We start from the raw sequence: 19,173 nt of genomic DNA on the forward strand, positions 1-19,173 counted from the left end.
AGTCCACAGCTTTGTAATTAATTACTGCCCTAGCGAAAATTTCCTTTTTACCTGCAAGCCATTCTGTAGTACTTCCCAGAAACAGTTGGGTGCCACATTAGTTCTTGCAAAATTCCCAGCTGTTTTTCAAGTAGTTATTTTCAGCTTGGCTGAAAAGGAGCAGAAGCTAACAATTTCTCCCTTTCAATCGTGCTTGTAGCACTGGTGTTACAACTTCTCAGACATGGAGTTATTCATTCATCTTTGGGAATGGTTTTCAGATTATTTTCATCAGACAGAGAATGTGAGATATATGGATGTCAGATTTATTTTTGGTTTTAAAGACAGACCAGACAGTTCGTTCTTCACAGAACACTGCAGGAAAAAAAAGAAAAAGCAACAAGAGGCAGTTTCTTTGCTTTCAGTTCAGGTCTTTCTAGACAGCTTTGTGTCTGACAAATTTCTCAACTGTTTTTTGGGGGGTTTTCTCTAGAAACAATTTTTCTGTCTGTCCTGATTTTCTGTGCAGTCTTACACACTGTTTTTCTCCCAGTTCTTTCCACACTCACTGACTTGCTCCTTTTCTTCCCCTACAAGTGAGGTCTTATTAATTTCCATTCAGGTACCAGGATGATCTTGTTCATGTGGCTCAACACCTATTCCAGTCTTGCACTATTTTGGACAGTTGTATTTGTATTTCAATCATCTACTCCATGAAGAAAATGAATTGCTTTTACATGTAACTCTCATTTACTTATAATTATGGAGATTTTGGTGTCTGGTGACAGAAGTGAACAGAGGTATCAACTAATTGGACTTCTTGTATTCACAGTCTCTACAGTTTCTCAGAAGTTGTGCAAACTGTGTGTTTTTATAAAGATATCTTCTCCTATTTCAAGATCTCCATGTAAAATTAATCTACCATCTTTTGCTAGTAACTTACTTCAGTAAATGAAAATGGCCTTGAGCTCACACCTTCATGGCTCAAGACTGTTGTGTTCAGTTTCATTCCCCCAAAGGCCTGAGTGAAAATGCTTGCAAGTAGCACAAATTCACAATATTTGAGGTTTTTGGTGTGGTGTTTTTTTTTTTTTTTTTAAAGGCTTGTCATTTTAGAACACTTTCTCTATATATTCTGCTCAGTAGTTCCATCTCCGGAGGTTGAGATGGGGAAAGGGCTTTTTAATACTAGAATGTTGATATGTGGTACGATGTAAGATATGGAAATGAATTTGTGGTGTACGATCCAGTGCCAATCACAGAAAGAAAGCTCAGTTGCTCAAAGGCATGTGTGTGCAGGTGTAGACAAAGAGTGGCATGATAAAGTGAAGGCTGCGAGTTAGCCTTTAAGGTTAATAAATATTTTTCTTCAGACCCATAGTTTGTAGCAAGCAAAGAAACAAAATACTACAGCCAGAGGAAATTCTGTTTTAGGATTAAAATGTCAAACAATGTCAATCTTTCAGAGCGTAGAAACTTGTCCTTAAGGGAGTTGACCTTGTGTCTGCAGGGGTCACTCAGCTACTACTGGAACACGTTCCAGGCTTTGCCATGGTGGCAGGGAAGTGACTGCACATCTGTGCACTGCTGGAACAGAGCGTCCCGATGGCAGACCAGATGACAGCAAATGAGCCATGGCTCTGCCACTAGGGGCACTGCTTTTGTCACTTGTGTTTTGCATCGGTCTTTGACTCTTTTTGAGATGACGAATTCCTGTTAGTGTGTTTGGAATGAGAAGACCCATCTGCACTGAGAATATCACTGTTATTCTCATTTCACTGTTATTTATTCATTCTCTCTGTCAATCTCTGTCTCTTATTATGCAACAATTTGCGTGCACATTTTGTTTTCATTATACTTCAGTGACAATATTTTCCTTAGGTTTCCTCCTTTTGTTTTAGTTACCAAAGTCCTTTTATGCTGCTTTCCTTCAATCCTGTTTCAACTGCAGAATGTTTTCGTTTCACTTTCCAATATTCTTCCTTCTCTCAGTTTTTACTTTAATTATTTTTCACTTTATCTCTATGGGGCTTTCTGTTTAGCTCTCTTGTGTTTTTCATTGATTTAAATCAACAGGATTTTTTCAATATTACCAAGTTTTGCTTTCAGTCTGAAGGTTTCTACTTTAAAATGATCTCAATGAACATCCAGCAACGCATTAATTTAACTTCTTTTATCCTTGATGCACCATTTTTTTCTTTTTAGTTGAAACCTTCAGTTTTCTCCCCTTTTGCTTTTGACCTTCCCCTTTTTGTCTTCTATTTCCTCTTAATTTCCAATTTAATTGGTGTGCATCAGCATATATGTACATTTTTCCCTACCGTATTTTTCAGTGTATTAAAGTGTCCATTTATTTTTATTTTAAATTTTGTATAGTCTGTGGGTGGAGAAAAGTCAGAGGTGAGTATCAGTTTCTTTCAGTCATAGATACATTGTTACTTTGATGGGAAAAAAAAGACTTTTTGGTTATTTTCTAAGTCATCATCTTATTTTCTTAAAACCCGCATAGAAGTCAGGCTTTAGGAGCGAGAAATCAGGTTCGCTGTAGTCCTGAAAGCTCATATTACATAGGAAACTTTAGTGGATATTAGGACAGAATTTTCAAGTGCCTTTTGTTGCATTTTAAGAATGAGTGCTGAAATTTCATGTATTTGGTTAGAGCCAGTGTGTTATTGATTGGCTGCATGTTCACTGTTTACACTGGTCTCCTCCAGCCTAAATTCTTGAGATTCAGTTCACCTGCTGCCATCAGACAAGTAACGAGCATTAACATAGAGAGGCCTCGATCTGAGGTTTAAGGTGTTCCTTTCTTTATTCTGATGAAAAGGGTCTGCCACTAACACCAGGTCTCTCAGTTTGCCTTTGGCTGGGGAGCTGCAATCCAAATACATAAATTTCAACAAACCATGAAATTCCACCTATATCTTGATAGTCTCTTAATTTTTGGTATCAACCTTCAAAGTAACCTGTAGGTTGCTGTGAGAAAACTGAAAATTTGTATCAGATGCTTCATTAGTAATACATAACAATTGGTCAGATTGAGGCAAGATTAGTGCAAACAACCTTTGAGGAATGAATATGGCAAATGGGCATGCTGGCAATTTGACTCCAAAGTCTATGAAGACTGCAGAACAAACAGTACCGAAGTGTCTTCCTCTGGGATACGGATACTTCAAGTTTTGAAGTCTTTATATAGCTTGGAGTGGAAGTTAAGTTCAATGAGAAAGAGTAAGTCCTTTCATCTCTCTCCCTAGTGGCGTGTCCTCCTTGTGTGATATGAGTCTTCTGAAGAAGAAAGGCTCCAGAGTAGCTGAGCCTGCTCCCCTCCCTTTCTCCAAACTCCAGGGGTTATCTTTCTCCTTTTCCTCACTGAGTCAGGAATGTCTTGTAGGCCATTAGAAGTACTGTTGTTTGAACTGCAGTGTGAACACAGCCCTGCAAAGAGCAAATGTAGGCTTGTTATTGTGTATCACTGACAACAATCTCACACTGTGTACCAGCTCATGGAGAGGGCTTTTGTTCCTCAGCCTGACACTGACATTTTAAACATTGATTTCAGGGATGTCTCCTCCTCTCCCCCTAGCACACACCAGTATCTGTGGCTCTGCATGTAAAAGGTTGGTTTGTAGGATTTGCCTGAGCCTTTGGCACCCACCCGTACGTACCACAGAAAATCCCAGAACAAGGAACTGTGCTGCTGCTTCTGCTCCTGGTTGGTCTGGTTGGAAGACACACAGGTCAGGTGATATTGACAAAAACCTCTTCATTTTGCATGCTGGAATTGCAGAGATGCTCTCTGGTATGTGGGGCAAGGAATGTACTTTTGTTGGGATAGTGGTAATGCTCTTCTCTTGTGCCAATAGATGGAAAAAGAGGAAAGAAATCAGGATTTGTTTCTCTTCCTTGCTCTATCTTTCCCATAATTTGTTATAAAAAACCTTCTTATTTTGAGAATGGGAAAAATCACCATTAGTAAAAGACAACTCAAAGAAAAAAAGAGGGAATAATACCTGGCTGCTCTTTATATTTTAGTATGGAGATCTGTTTTCCATCCCCAGGTGCAGCTGGTAGGAATACAGGGCAGAAATCCTTCACTCCTCTTCATATTCATATTCATATTCCGTTGCTAAGCACTGTCATTTTAAGGTCGTCAAGCAGAATGACGCAGCAGTTATATTTTCTTTGCTGGCAGCCAAGGAAGAATGGTTCTTTTATACTAGGTAGCTGAACTCTGTTTCCATAACGTTCCCTGGAGTCCAGTAATCAAACATGGCATTTGGAGGGAGAGGAATTGTAGATTTCACAGGAAGAATCATGGGCTATTCTGGGATTCTTGTCCCCTTTCAAGTGTATCAGCAGGCTGCACTGCCACAGAAGGCTGAACACATCAAAACAACGCTCTGTGTATTCCCTCTTGGTGAGTGTCACATCCACACTTCTCTTATCCACCAAACTCTTACATCTGTTGCTCACTATTTTTTATTTCGGACTATATGGTGCTTTGGTTTTTCTTCTTTGACATGCAAACCCCCAGCAGGTTTGCCAGCCTGAAAGCTAAGGCATGGAAAAAAGTCTTCTTCCACTCAACAGTGTCACGGTGCTTTTCCATCTTGGTAATCAGATGATTTTAGTTCTGAAGTGTATGATGTACTATAAATGACTGCAGTCAAATAATAAATACATCATCCATAAACATCTTGTAATATTTTTGAACTTGGCTAAATACCTCTCTGCAAATGTAAGGCAGGCACAAGTGCATGCATATGTTTGGTATCTATCTGATGCCACAAATTATTTAGCATGAAAGTTGGAGAACTTACATTCCTTCAAAACTGGTGACTCCTGGTCTTTCATTTCCAGATAGGTTTTTTGCTGAAATGATAGAGTTAACTTTATAAAGTGTTGCTGCAACCACACTGTTCAGGCAGCAAGATGGACCTCTGTCCCTTCTGAAAACTGCACCTTTCATTTGAAGGAGGTGTATATGACTTTTTCAGTTTCTGCCTCCTCTTTTTCAGATTACTGATGTTGAAAAGGGCGTAATTTTTCTGATTAAAAATAATGACATTACAGATAGAGGGATTTTTGTAAACAGTGGGAGATTTCCTGGTGTTAGAAAGGTGATACTTTTTCACATCTAGATTTGAGGTAAGAAGGAAAACTAGAAGCAAGGTTAGTTGTGAGAGTTAAGATTTCGGTTAGAAACAGGGTGGGTGTCTTCCTTATACATGTGCTAACATCTAGATAAGTTTCCGTGAAAAGATTTCTGATTGCTTAATATAACTTGGCGTCCTCTGAAAAAAACATTTTAGCCTTTTAAGCCATATAAGTCTAGGAATCCAGAATGGAAATGGGACCACATTTATGCACTAGCTTAAGCATTATAAAATCTCTGTCCTAGTCTGGACTATCAGACTTTTAGTATTGTCTGCTGAGTAATTTGTTAACATACAACATGACAGAAATTAGTCCAGAAAATTAGATTTCATTCTCTTCCACTACAAAGAGGTATGAAGTATCTGTAAATCTTATTTTTTAATGTAAAACTTGAAACTTCATATAGCACTCTAAGTGAGGGCTAAGTTAACTTTTGATTAAGGTTTGATTTAGGGCTCTGGGGATAAAACTAAATATCTCACATTGCTTGTAATACCTTAAGATATAAATTGTGATTCATATGAAAGCACATTTCCATTTAGTGTGTATTCACTGAGTTAATGTTCCAGGGAGAGCTTTACATTTCACACTTCCGAAATATTTTTGCTTAGATTCCCTCTGCCTGTCTTTGATTCTCATGCTTCTCTCCCACACCCTTGACATCTGGCAGCATCAAAAGGCAATTCCCACACATCCAGGTGGAGGAGAATCCAGAAGAGACCCCATTTTCAATTTCTGTAGCATGACAGCAGTTCAGGGGATCCTTCTGTTTTCCTTGCCAGCTGTCTGAGTTTGCTGTTCCCTTTTGCTTTAAACAGTTAGTGAGCAGAAGGTGGAAGGGAAATTTCCAAGTGACTGAACAGTTGGAAGTATTAATGGCTCCCTTGGCGAACAGTTTTTTCAGTTGTTCAATGTGGTCCCCTAGAGCAACTTTTGATACACTTCAGAGGATTTTATATCCAGCAGACAATAAATATCATTAGGAATATAACGTGCAGTCACGTACTTGGTCCTGCTTGATGCTATCCTTCCACCATTGCTCAGATTAGTTATACCCACTAAGCAAATAAACAGCTGCACAGAAATCAAAGCACAGCTTCCGTGAGAAGAACTTGCATTTAATGTAAATGGGCAACAGTTGATGTTCAGTAAGTGGGTTCAAATTGTAATTGAAGGCATGTGGGTAATGTTAACATGTTAACACAACCTTCATTTTACTAACTCTTTCTGTCTGTGAGGAAGCCTAGAGCATAAACCTGCCTGTTCACAATTTGAGAAGGATTTGCAGCTTCCTGTGGTACACTGTGGCCCCACTGGGACTGGGGATACCTCCGGCTGCCTTTCAGACATTTTGTGCTGTCATAAATAAAAGAATGTGGTGCAGTGGGTGAGGAAAGGAAAGGCGTCTTGTGCTCTGTTTTCTCAGCCGAGGCGTGCTGCAGCTTAGGTGGAATGTCAGCCAAAAAAGTCAGCTGGCAGTAAGGTTTGTTTGTCAGTGACACCAAATCCTGAATGCGGTTCATATTCAGAACTCCAGAGCACGTTGCCCTGTGATTTGGTTTGTCCCATTTACAGTACCAGTAGGGGAAATGGGGATATGTGTAAGTATTATGATACACGAGTTACTAATAGGTACATAGACTAAACTCTTTGGACTGTATGGTTACCACTGAAGACTAATTCCAAAATAACACTCATAGCAGTTTCTGCTGTAATCAATACAAAATGGGTGGAGCCACTTCTTTTATATTTGAACTGCTAGAACAGTTCCTAAGACATAATATAATGTAAGACATATATGTGGAAATACATGCATTAGAGGCTGTAGAGATGAGTTGAAGACCTTGCGTTTTAGAAACTGTAGTAAAAAACTATAATTTTTACAATCCAGGTAGGTCAATGGTTCTGCCAAAGCAAAACCAACCAGCCAAGCTCCTGCCCACTCCCATAGCATCTGTATAAACCGTGCTCCAAGTATAAAATCTGTTCTCCTCTGGTCCCAGTTAGTAATTCTTGTGTCTTTAAGTTGCAGTAGAGTATTGAATGTATTAACTCTGCTTTTGTGAGGAAAATGAGTGAATTAAACATCTAGAAAACATTTTGTAGTTAGATATTCAAAACTTATTTTTTTGTCAGTTGCAGTACATTTAACTAGTTTAGAATATTCTATGTTCATCATTATAACCCTAAAGTGACATTTTAGGATTCAAAGCTGGGGACAAATAGGACTCCAGTTTTAGGGTTAGAAGCCAAACATTTGAGGTAGTTTTATTTTTACAGTGCTGTAGTAAGAACTGATCAGTAGGATCTGGAAGGGGGATAAATGGTTTGTATTTTAAGTGAACCAAATTATAAGTGAAATAGATTATTGTAACTGCCCGTAAAATTCTAAATGTCAGATATGGAACTCATACAGTTTTTAAAATCCCAGAAACAACTGTTCATGGAAGTTGGATGAAGACAGTAATTGTTGTCATTCATTCTAAATTGTAATTTTTTGTCGCGTTCACTTCCATTTTATCTTTGTTTTTTAGCAAAAAGCACAAAAACCTGTCAGTATGAGCGACTACCACAAACAGCCTCTTCCTATATTTTTAAAGGCTGGTAACCTTTTGAAACATTTTACTTACTGAATTTCCTGGGAAATCATTTACCACCCTATTTTATAACAAATACCTTTAGCTTTTGTGTGAAAAAGTTTATGTTTCAAGGGGCTGCTATGGAATTACATTTATCAAATCTATTCTTCCAAGTGCTTATGGTCTTACAGTCCTAAATGACCTTTTCAAAGGCAGTCTTGGGAAGCTGATGGTGTTTTCTGTTTATCAAAATGGTCTGCACTGCCAGGACAGCACTGGCTTGTGCTCTTTGCAGGCTGTGAAGTTGCTACTCACCACCTCACTGCTCCAGGCAGACACAGTCATAGGCAGGAACTCTGTGGGTTGTTTGGGAACCAGCTTCTTCTCCTCTTGGCAGAGCACAGTATTACGTGTATTAATATTTAATACTTCACAACTCTGTGATGTTTAACAACTACAATAAATTGTTAATGATTGCAAAGGCTTTTGAGCTGTGACTCAGTATCCTCCAGTCCCTGTTCCTCCATAGAAATGATGCTCTAAGGAACATCTACAAGCACATCTTGGCAAAAATCTTCCTGTGTTATCCTCTTTTGGTGAAGAGAATGGATGTTCAGTTGATTGCTCTCTTTCTTTTGACATTGACAGTAGAAAATAGGACATCCTTGTTTTCTTCAATTTTTTGCTAGACTCTTAATGTTTAATACCAGCTTGCAGACATCACTTCTGGAGACAGCGCTAGTCTGGGCTTTCCCTGAATACAGCCCTTTTGTGCAGTTCCTCTGAAGGGCAATGAAAGCCATACTACTTTTATTTAAGGCAGAAATGTCCATGAGAGACTGGTGTTTTTTTGCAGTAAGGAGATTTAGACCCTTCAGAGGGGCCGGAATGGACCTCAGTAAACAGGTTGCCCTGAAAAAGAATATCATGGAATTGACCAATCCACTGTTTCTCAAAGTATGAAGAATTAAGGAGAAGGCCTGAATGACCGGACACATAGACTATGATGTACCAGAGAGGCAGTTTGCCAACCGTTCTTCCACTGGACTAGCTAGTACTTCCCAAATTCGAACTCCATCTCCTGTTGGATATATGATGGACTTATACAACAAAGACCAGTGTAACCAGTAATTAGTATCGGCTTTTCATACAAATCAGGAATTTTTTAACAGGTGAAGTTTTTGTATGTTTGCTCTCCGGAGTAACTGAAATATGAGATAGTGCCCTTCTAAGGGGAAAACAAATTATGAATAAAATACAGGATTTCATGTCGCATGAAGACATTAGATGTTCTTTTTGTCATTCCTTTCAAAATTTCTTTGTTTTCTTTGACATAGGCTGAACAGCTATGTGTGATCTTCTGTTTTAATTCCATTCAAAATAAAATTTTAATTTTTTATAATGAAACTACTGTTAAGAGTTATATTGGTACAATTCTCCATTTCCCACAATAATCTTCAGTGGTGGGTACATATATTTAGGCTTAATTATTGCTAGCTGATAAAATAGCGTTATAAAATGATGGTGCTTAAAAGAGTCTACTAGTCTTATCATGACACTAAGGAAGTTTAGTTTAAAAGATTTTATCTGTTATAAGTAATCTTGTGGGTGATGACATTTTGATTTTTTACATCATGAATAATTATTTCATACAAAATACAAAAGAAATAGTTTTATTGATTCCGCCCTCCACCTAATTTTTTTCAAATCTGGCTTATTTCTTGTGTCTTTATAATGTAGGTTATGGAAACTTCCTAAGCTTGTAATGTTCTGAATTTGCCACTGACTCCAAGTAGTTCAGAGCATCAATTCTAATGAGGTCAGTGAGCATGGCAGAAATTTATTAGCACCCTATGTGAATTAGGCCATACTTTCAGGTTGTTATTTCAACAACCTAATTATATCTGGGTTTGACATTCCAATTTACTAACTAATACTGACTCCTGTAATGGATAGTATGCAGGCAAACTGCTGCTTCTGACAGCACCACTGAGAGCAACAAGCCTGGTAGCTCAGATATCCATGAAAGCAGCCTAGCTGACAATTAAAGGGCAAGAAAGAGAGAAAAAAAGAAAAAAAAAAAAAAAAAGAAAAGAAATGAAGGGAAAGTTACTGTTACAAGAAAAAATGCCAAGATGCCTTACCGTGTTGTTCTCTACTGTTCTAAAAACAGCACTGTTCTGTATCAGGTCTCACCATCTGCGGTCTTCAGGTTAGTACTTTTTATATGCTTATGTTGTCTGACCTATTCCCAGTAAATTTGACTGTTGTGTGCCACTGTTTATGACTAGAAAATAATAAAACTCTATAATAGATAAGAATTATAATCAGTTTAGAGTACACGTTTCCATTTTCTAGCTTATTTGAAAAGTTAATGCCAAGCAATTTAATTTTAGAGCTGGCTGGGAATATTTTGATATTGTTCATCAGAAGACAGTTTAATACCAAACTTCTTTATAGGAGTGCATCACCTGTGGTTAATGTCGCAATACCACAAAAATCCATTTTATTCAGTTTTGAGATTGTTGAGATTAGACCTTGACATTTTTGAAACAAAGAATCCAACTTTATGTTGAAATATGTTTTATTTTGAAGAGTCACAGAAATTATTAAAAAAATGGAAAATATCAAAATTAAACCTAGATTTTTGAAATGATTGACATAAAATAGTTTCTTTACCTGATTTTTAAAATTTCTTTTTGCATGAACCTTTGAGATTTTTTTTTCTTTTCATCCCAATTTGGGACAGGAGTATTCATGGCAGTCAGTTCTGCACTGGGAAATCATTACCGAAGTTTTCTTAATGTTATCTGTATCTAATGTATCTGTAGTCTTCGGATTGTTCTCTATACTCCTATGACTGCTTTTGTATCATATCCTTTAGCGACTATCCCCTTGCTCTGTACAATAGAGATGCTGCAGAGTTCTGTACTGCATTTTAGCCTCTTCACCATCTCTGTCTCTGGGTGGTTGTTGCGCATTCATTAAAGTCTTGAAGTTCTCTAATATATGTTTTTACCGTCAAGTAAACAAGTCTTTCTGCCTGTATTAGGCTTGATCTTCTCTAAACTTCCACTATGACTTCTTTCAAATACTGTGGGACGTAGGATGTGGGTAGTTGAGCAGTGCATGCCACATGCAAGCACACAGGAGCATTCTGCATTACGTGGGATGCATCGTTTAGGGCTGGATGCTGGGACATCTGGGTGGAAGCATTTGTCAGAGCCTCAGCTCTTTTGTGGTTTAAACTCTGAGCTTGCACAGAGGTGAGGAGCTTGAGGGGACATACCTTGGGACAGCTGAGCTGGTCTAGCTGTTTGCTTCCTTCTGCTGCCCATGGCCTTGAGTACCTGATCCTGCCTCTTTCCTTGGACTGCATGTGTTCCTGGCCTGATCCCTTGGTGAGCTGACTTAGCTCACCAAGCCAGCAGAAAGACAACTCAGCTGAGAGGAAGAGAAAGGGTGGCAGGAGTGTTAGGTTGCCTCAGCCAGCTCATGGAGCATCAGCCTCAAATGTGCAATGGGAATAGGGGATGGACTGCCTATAGCCTCTTTGAGACATACCACCTCATGACTCCTGCTAAGTTCTTCCAACACTTTATAAGTTTCGCAGAGAATAATGTTTAGCACATCATCTTTAAAAGCCTGCTGAAAGCTCATCTGTCATAGCAGTCAAGCTACTGTTCTCTATTCATGCCTTTCACAGCCTGTTCTTATCATACCTATCCTGCCTTACTTGCTGCCAAAGCATCAAGATTCTTGTTTCTGATTAGACTGTGATATGAGCCTTCTTTAAAACTCTCATTAAATTCTTGGTTGACCACAGTTGTGTTTCATTTATCTTGCTGTTCATGCTTGGGCAGGAGGTAAACTTCTGTGGAATAAATGCATTAGCCTTCTTCAAATCTTTCCTTAGAACTGTTTCTCAGGATACTTGTATAGTTAACACAGTGCTGTGCTGAGCTCATCTCCAGAGCTTATACAGGAATAATCACAGCATGGGAAATAAACAGGAGGAATTACAGAATGTGTGGTTGCCCAAAGAGGTATACCGAAATCTCCATCCTGAACTCAAAATTGACTGGACAAGACCCTAAGCAACCTAACCTAACTGCAGATTTGGCTCTGATTTTAAAAGGGAGACAAACTATATTACCTCTAGAGGTCTCTTCCAGCCTTAATTGTTCTATCATGGCCTTTGTCTTTTTATTGTATGTTCTCTTGTACTATGTTGTCTCTCGGTTTTCACTTTATTCCTTTGAATTCAAGCTTTTTGAAACAGTATCTTTGTTACTTACATCTAGTACTTTTACATATTTTATATGTAAATATATTGAAAATGTAACTTCAAATACATACATAAACGTTCTTTTGTCAAGCATTGGAATGGGCTGGCCAGGGAAGTATCTGAGTCACCATCCTTGGCATTATTTAAAAGACATGTAGCATGGTGCTTTGGAACATAGTTTAGTGGTGGAGTTGACAGTGTTAATGGTTGGAGTCTATGGTCTTCCAGGTTCTTTCCAACCTAAATGATTCTATTATTCCATGATTCATATAGTTTACTTTTTTTTTTTTTCTCCAGATCTGTTTGACATTTGTTTTTCCTGTCCTTACTCAAGTTGATTAGTTACTTTTCATAAAAAGTCTTGCTGCAAATTTTAATGGGACAGCTACTGGAGGGGAACTACTACTTCAGCACATAAGCGTAGCTGACTCAGACCCTGTGTGATGTCAGGTGCATTACTGCAGAAGTAATTTTGTTATTAGAAACACTGAATTTGGTTAGATTCAGGAAAGAGGTGAAACCTGTTCGTAGTATTCAAATGTGCCAGTCTTGGTAAGTGGTGATAATGTACCACTTTGTTCAAGGATGTGAGTGGTAGTACAAATTTTAACCCCAAACACTTTAAATATTTTAATGATGGGGAGCCAACATCTGAAGAAAGTGATAGAAAACAAAAAAAATGTAGTACTGAGCCAAAGTTTGTAACGAAAGTTGCCTCTGTGACGCTTTCTGGAGAAAGCTTTAAAAAGGTACCAGTGGTTATTTTCCATCAGCTTCAATGCAGCAGTAACAGTTTACCGTAGAGCTGTATCTCCTTGGCTGTGTATTCTTGTAAATTGGACTGCGAAGTGGTCAAGGGGCTTGTGCAGTTTGGGCAAAGACCCTTCCACATGAACAATGTATGGGGTGTACCTGAGTACCCCAGAAGTGTACTCTAGACCTACACTTGCGCACATGTGATTGTGTCGCTACTTTGTCAATGTTTTCTGCTGCATGGGACGTAGCTCAATAATTTCTAAGGGAGAGGTAAAAGAAAGAAGGAACTGAAAGCTGTGGGAGAGGCTTTCTGAGGGAAGACCATGAGGTCTGGTCTGGAAAATAAAGCTGCAGCAAGGCAAAACAGGGGAAGGACTTCAATATATGTGGAGCAACATGGTCTCCACCAGCAGCTTCACCTATTTTGAGGGTAGCTAGTCATACTGTCAGTAAGATGAAGACATATGATTGTGTTGTATTTTGGCTCTATTGCAACTTTTGTGCTCCTCTTAATATCTACAGCTTGATCATCCTCTTAAAGACACTAGAATTACACATGTAACAAGTAATTATCTTTATTTCCTATTCTCTGATGCTGCTGTTTTCAAAAAATGTCACAATATTATTAGTGAGTTCTCTGAAGTCTTAGTAGCCTGGTAGTGAAAACAGGAGTTTAGATAACATGGACACGTGAAGTTAAATAAATGCTTAAAGCTGTGTGATGTCTGTAGGAGTAAATCAAGTGATTATTATTTTATATCTCGTCCAGTAAATGACATGTATTGCATAAATGACAAAAATACAGTAGTTAGCAGTGGGGATACATTGCTTTACCAAGGGTTATCAAGGTTCTGCTGTAGAAAAGAAAGAGAATTTAAGTATGGTTTCAATAAAATGTTATACCTTGGAAACTGCCCTGTAAATGATTTTTCTTTTCAGCATAAACTACGTTTTTTACCTTGCAGTTATAGAAAGCTCTCTTCGTTAGTCCTTTTCTGTTTCCACAGTCTGACCTTTTTTTTTGGCGAGTCCTTCTCAATGCATATCCTGATCGATACGCACTCTGCAGACCCCGTTGTCTGCTACAGCAAGTTGATACCCCCTATCATTCTTCAACTTCATCTTTTTCTTGGAGGCTTCCTCTCTGTTTGTCTTTTATCATGTTCATTCATTTCTCTCTTTTCTCTGGGGAACCCTATAAAGGTATCATAACAGAAATATGATAAATTCCTTCAAGTAAATAATTTAAAATGAATATCTGGTTTGCTTGGTAAGTGGGACAAGAAAAAGAAAAGAAAGTTTTGATACATCAGATGCATCTGATAAAGTCTTAATGCAAAAAGAAAAAACATCCACCTGTACTTCTGGGAGCAATGGTCAGCCCTCAGCTCCCTCACCAATAAATCTGGCTTCAGCTAAATGAATTTCATGTTCCACCAGTGTGTTTTATTGTTCCCTGAGGTTAACTAAAACGATTGCTTTTGCTGCTGCTGCAGTCAGTGATGTTGTAGAACTTTACACTTTGGTCTGAGCCGAAAGATTGCACTTAACTGTGGGTGATGATGATGAAGAAAAGTCAGACTCTCCTTCTGCATCATTTAATCTCACCTTGAATTATCTGTATGTCACCAGACACACATCTTAGATCTGCTCTCTCTTCAATAATCTGCTTATTTACATTATTCCCAAATTATCTTCCAAATAGACAAGCACCTGGAGATTTCTTAAATATTTTTCATTAAAAAATAGATTAAAACTATTGATCGGTTTTTGCAGGCCTATTACAGTATTCTTTTAATGGAAAAAAATGGGTGGAATTATTCAATCAAGTGTCTTTAAGACTGATGTGTGTTGATATTTATGCTGATACATATGCTACCTAAATAAATGACTGAAAGATAAATAGCAAACCTGTGGAATCCTAGAACCTCCTCCTTTGTGTTTCTATAGAATATTTTCATCGTACTTCAGCTTCTAATGCTTCCCAAATTTCTCCTGATTGGGTTTTATTTCCCTGGGCTTACAGTTTCCATCGTTGCAGGTAAATTAGCAAACAGGTTATTTGAGAAAGTTTGACAGAATTCTCTCAGCTTGCAAGAAGCCGATTGCAGAAGCGGAAAGCACATCTCAGACCTGCTGCTGACAGTTATGGAGGCAGGAGGTATCTGTCATACTCCCCAAAATAAGCCTATTGATTTGAAGGCTATAACGAAGCTGACCATTAGTAGGCTTGCTGCCTTAAACTGGCAAGGGATGATTGGTAGAAATTGAGAAGGATCTGGTTTGGGGAGAAGAAATCAACAGTAAAATGTTTCCACCAGCGTCTTCACTTCTCTTAGGAAGAAGAAAATGCCTCTTGGGGTGTCTGCCCCTGCCAGGGACCAGGGAAAAGCTGGCCAGCCCTTGGTCGCTGCAGAGCAAGCAGGTGCTGACCCATCAGTGGCCAGTGTTGCCTTAAGATACTACTATTAAAATAAGAAGTTCAAGCTGGTCTCACTTTTCAACCCTCATGGCCAATTTACTGCTGCTATGAGGAGATGAGACTCCATTTGCTTCTATGGACTGACCTACGTATATACTGGTGGTGGATTAGGCAAAATATATTCCTTCTGGCTTGATGGCAGAACCTTTGATTAAATTATGTTTTTCTCTATTTTCTCATGAAGGGCTACATCTGGTCATGTACAAATAGCTTGTAACAACACTGAAACATAAATTATTTGATGAACTACTTAAGACTATTCACTTAATGCATGATAATCTTGTGAACATGTTAACGAGCAGCAATTCTCTGATGATTAAACTGCTTTAAAAATGTCTTTGTACTCATATGTCATTAGAATGAACTTGGCACTTCTAAAACATCCATTATTCATCATGTTCCAGTGTTGCATCTGACTGTGTATCACTTTAATTTCAGTCACTTAAGAAAGCAATCGATTCATTACAATACTTTGCAACATTTTCTAAATGAGAAAAACCCTAGTTAAATATGCAGCGTTACTTATCTTTAGAAGTATATTAAAGCAAAAAAATAACATCCCAAATTGTAATTACATACGTAGTGCGTTTAAATATGCTAACTAAAACTAAATGGATGTTTTAAGAAAAAACTTTGTTGTAATCAATGATATTGTTATTTGGGGAAGCAGGATAGGTAAACCACCTAGCTGAAAGCACAAGGTTGTCTTTTCTTTCCGAAATGGTTCACTAAACATTTTCTCAGTAACCCTTTTTCACATGCATTTATTGCCCTGATCACTTAAACAGAGGACAGAGTATTATTACTGCAAATATAAATACTACTTAATTTTTTTTTTTCATGGCTGTTTCCTGCTTCTCCTGTATCTTTTCATTTTGTAAGTCCTGGATCCTTCCATACATTGTGAGCCTCATTAGCTCCTACATTAGCTTTTCTCCTTTTTGAATCTGTCTGTGGTGGCTGTTCCAGAAGTAGTTCTTCCTAGCAAGCCAATGAGATGTATCTCAGAAAGTATCGGGCTGCTGATTGACTCCATGTTGGAAGATTTTTGACTCATGGACTGCACGGGCTCCATCTCCTGTGAGAAAAGACAGCTTTTCTCAGAGGAGTTAGAATACTGGATAAATGGACCACTTGAAGAAGTATCAACAGAAAAGCATTTTCTTTTTAGTGTAGCTAAATGAATTTCCAGTTGAACTAGTGAAATTCTAGTAAATAACAGTGGGAGATGGACTAATAACCTCCATACAAGCCAGAAATCTTTATTCTCAGAGCGCACGAGTCTTACAAAACATGCACAGACATGCAGTGACTAAACTTTTAATCGTTAGATTTTGAAAAGCACTTCAGTCTCTTAATTTTGCTTTAAAAATGCTTCTTGAGTTTGCTGGGAAACTAGTGGATAGTCACCTATGGTGTGCTTATTTCTCACAGATTTTTGATCAAACATGTTTTTAACACATTCTGACTCAGTCTGTTGCCAAAATAGGCTGTTTGAACAGCTACAGAAGGTTTACCAATGCTTTCCTAGTGAGCAATAGAGGAGTTCTTGTTGATTGTATTAACTCTCTCAACAGCTCTTGGTATAATAAATGTCAACATATTAATGATCAGCCTATGGAATTGTTCAAATAATGTAATTGTTAAAATAATGCAAATAAAATATATGTGAAAGAGAGGGAACAATTGTATGGTAACAGGAAGATACTGAAAGAGATGGACTTTGAAAGATTTCAATAACTGTTGGTCTTTGTTTGGCTAAGAATGTTGATGGAATCAGAATAAACTAAGGAACTCAACTGTGGGCTCATGTTTTTTACATTCGTGTCTCTTCCTGTGAATCACAGTCCTTCTTTGTTCATAGACCAATAAATAAGAGTTAGTTTGCAATGAGTTAAGAATTGATTGCAGAGAATTTCTACTGAAACATTTCAAAACTGTGTTAGTGTATAGCTTTTTTCCTCAGTCTTTATTTGAAAATTGGCAGTTCGTGGCACATGATATTTAGTGCGTCATCTATGACAGTATCATAATTGAGTCAGTGGTGTCTCAAGCTTTTGTATGCCTTTTTATGGTCCAGCTTCTTAAGGTATGTTAAGCTTTTCCTTCCAACTAACCTTGATAGTGTTTGTGGATATATTGCTATAGTTTTGGTTACATTTATGTGTAATTCAACCTATGAAAACCTTTATGCTGTATATGGAAATAATTCTGAACTGTTTCAAACTGAGGAATTGTTATTACAATGCAAATAGTTTCTACAAAATGCTAGATAAGGATTTTTTTAAAAACTTAATTAATATGTCTGTATTTCTTTAACACACAGCTCCTGTTCTCCCTGGGGCATATCAGCAAAGCCAGTCCCAAGGATATGGATACATGCACCAGACCAGTATGTCATCCATGAGGTCCATGCATTCACAGCCTCATTCAGCAGGTCTGGTGAGTACTGGGTTTTAAGAACGATTTTATTTGGTAAGAAACACGATCAGTTATTGTGAAATCTCTTCAGTATGAAGGAGTTGTTCCCCTTGATTTGTGTAGTTGGACTATTTGACTGTCCTAGTCCTAAATGTGAGTGATAGTCCTCATGTATAAAAAAGATTAGGTGACTGAGGGCAGTGGCAAGAACTGCATTAAAAAATGCATTAAAAAAAAAAATCATTTCTGATCTGCAGAAGGCAGAGAAATAACTGGATCTTCTACCTCCTTAAAACAGAGTGAACACTTGGACGGTATTTCATGTTTGATGTTATGCCCTGTGACGAGTTCAGGCTCCTAGTGCTGGATGAAAACCATTGATCTCTTAAGATCACTCTGTTGGTTTAAATTTGTTTAAAATGTTTTGACTTGCTGATTTTGTACCAGCAGACTTTGTGCCTATCCATATTACTCATCTCCACTTACAGAAAGCCAGATTAGACTCCAGGTTGGTGTGCCCTTCTAATTCAGCAGAACAGTCATGCACCTACTCGTGCCTGATCCAAATCAAGTTATACTGCTGGGCAACTGCCACAGTCATTAAGTTCTTAATTGTGGTGGATGGGAATGTAAAGCTGGAGTGAATACTTCGTTTAGAAGCAATTGGTCATGGAAGGAGAGCTGAACGGGTATTCAGCTGGGGTTCTTAGGAAATTGAACTTCTTTTTTCTTTTTGAATTCTTTATATATAAAGTTCAGTTTTAATGGTTATCGTATTTTTTTAATCATATCACTGCCTAGAGATTTCATAGTTGAGATCCTGTCACCTTTTACCTTAAGAATATCTACTTGTAGTTTTCGATTTTAAACTATTTTGAATGGATTTATATTTACTACCTCTGTCACTTTTTTAGAGATGAAGTAGATAATTATGAACCAAACTTAGAGCTTGCTGAGCTGAAAAAAACTGTTTTCAATATTAGATGAAACTTGTATTTTTCTTTAAGATCAAAACTCCATGGCATTTTGTATTGTAAAGATCATGATGTTCTGGGAGGTTTGGGTGCTTTGAGGCTTGCCTGTTTCTCAGCTGCTTGGGGGCTGAGGGGACTAACTTGCTGGGAAGTCTGGGATGCAGATACCTGCATCTTTGGGTGAGCCAATAACCTGGGAAATTCTTTGGATACACTTGGTGAGATGGCTACTTTCCAAAAGGGCCAGAGTCCAAAAAGTAAGAGACCTTGAAGCCTGGGCTTTGCCTGCAGATTTGCTAGTCACTGGGGAGAAAAACAAGAGCCCTCAAATTCAGCATATAGAGAGTGGAGACACCCACAAATCTAAAAATGCACTTAGCAGTCTTTGCAGCTACCTGGGCAGCTAGATGTCTACTGTTTCCCTAATATCTCTGTCTAGCACTGACTTACCTGGTGGGCTGCCTGTTGAAACAATATAATTTCAATCATCTTGAGAAGCATCATTTGCCTCTCTTTCCAGAACTGCGAATGCACAGG

The 19,173-nt window shown here is 38.1% G+C and overlaps 1 protein-coding gene across 2 annotated transcripts in view; it reads left to right on the plus strand.

Moving 5' to 3' along the window:
- The window catches only part of NEBL (nebulette), a 261,626-nt gene that overhangs the window by 233,773 nt on the left and 8,680 nt on the right, over nucleotides 1–19,173 (plus strand). For both annotated transcript variants that reach the window (XM_065627754.1, XM_065627753.1), the window contains one exon: nucleotides 17,568–17,683. In XM_065627754.1, the coding sequence (XP_065483826.1) occupies nucleotides 17,568–17,683 (116 nt within the window). The remainder of the gene's footprint in view (nucleotides 1–17,567; nucleotides 17,684–19,173) is intronic.

The sequence above is a fragment of the Caloenas nicobarica genome, chromosome 2 (genome assembly GCF_036013445.1).
Source record: "Caloenas nicobarica isolate bCalNic1 chromosome 2, bCalNic1.hap1, whole genome shotgun sequence".
In the NCBI taxonomy this organism is placed as follows: domain Eukaryota; kingdom Metazoa; phylum Chordata; class Aves; order Columbiformes; family Columbidae; genus Caloenas; species Caloenas nicobarica.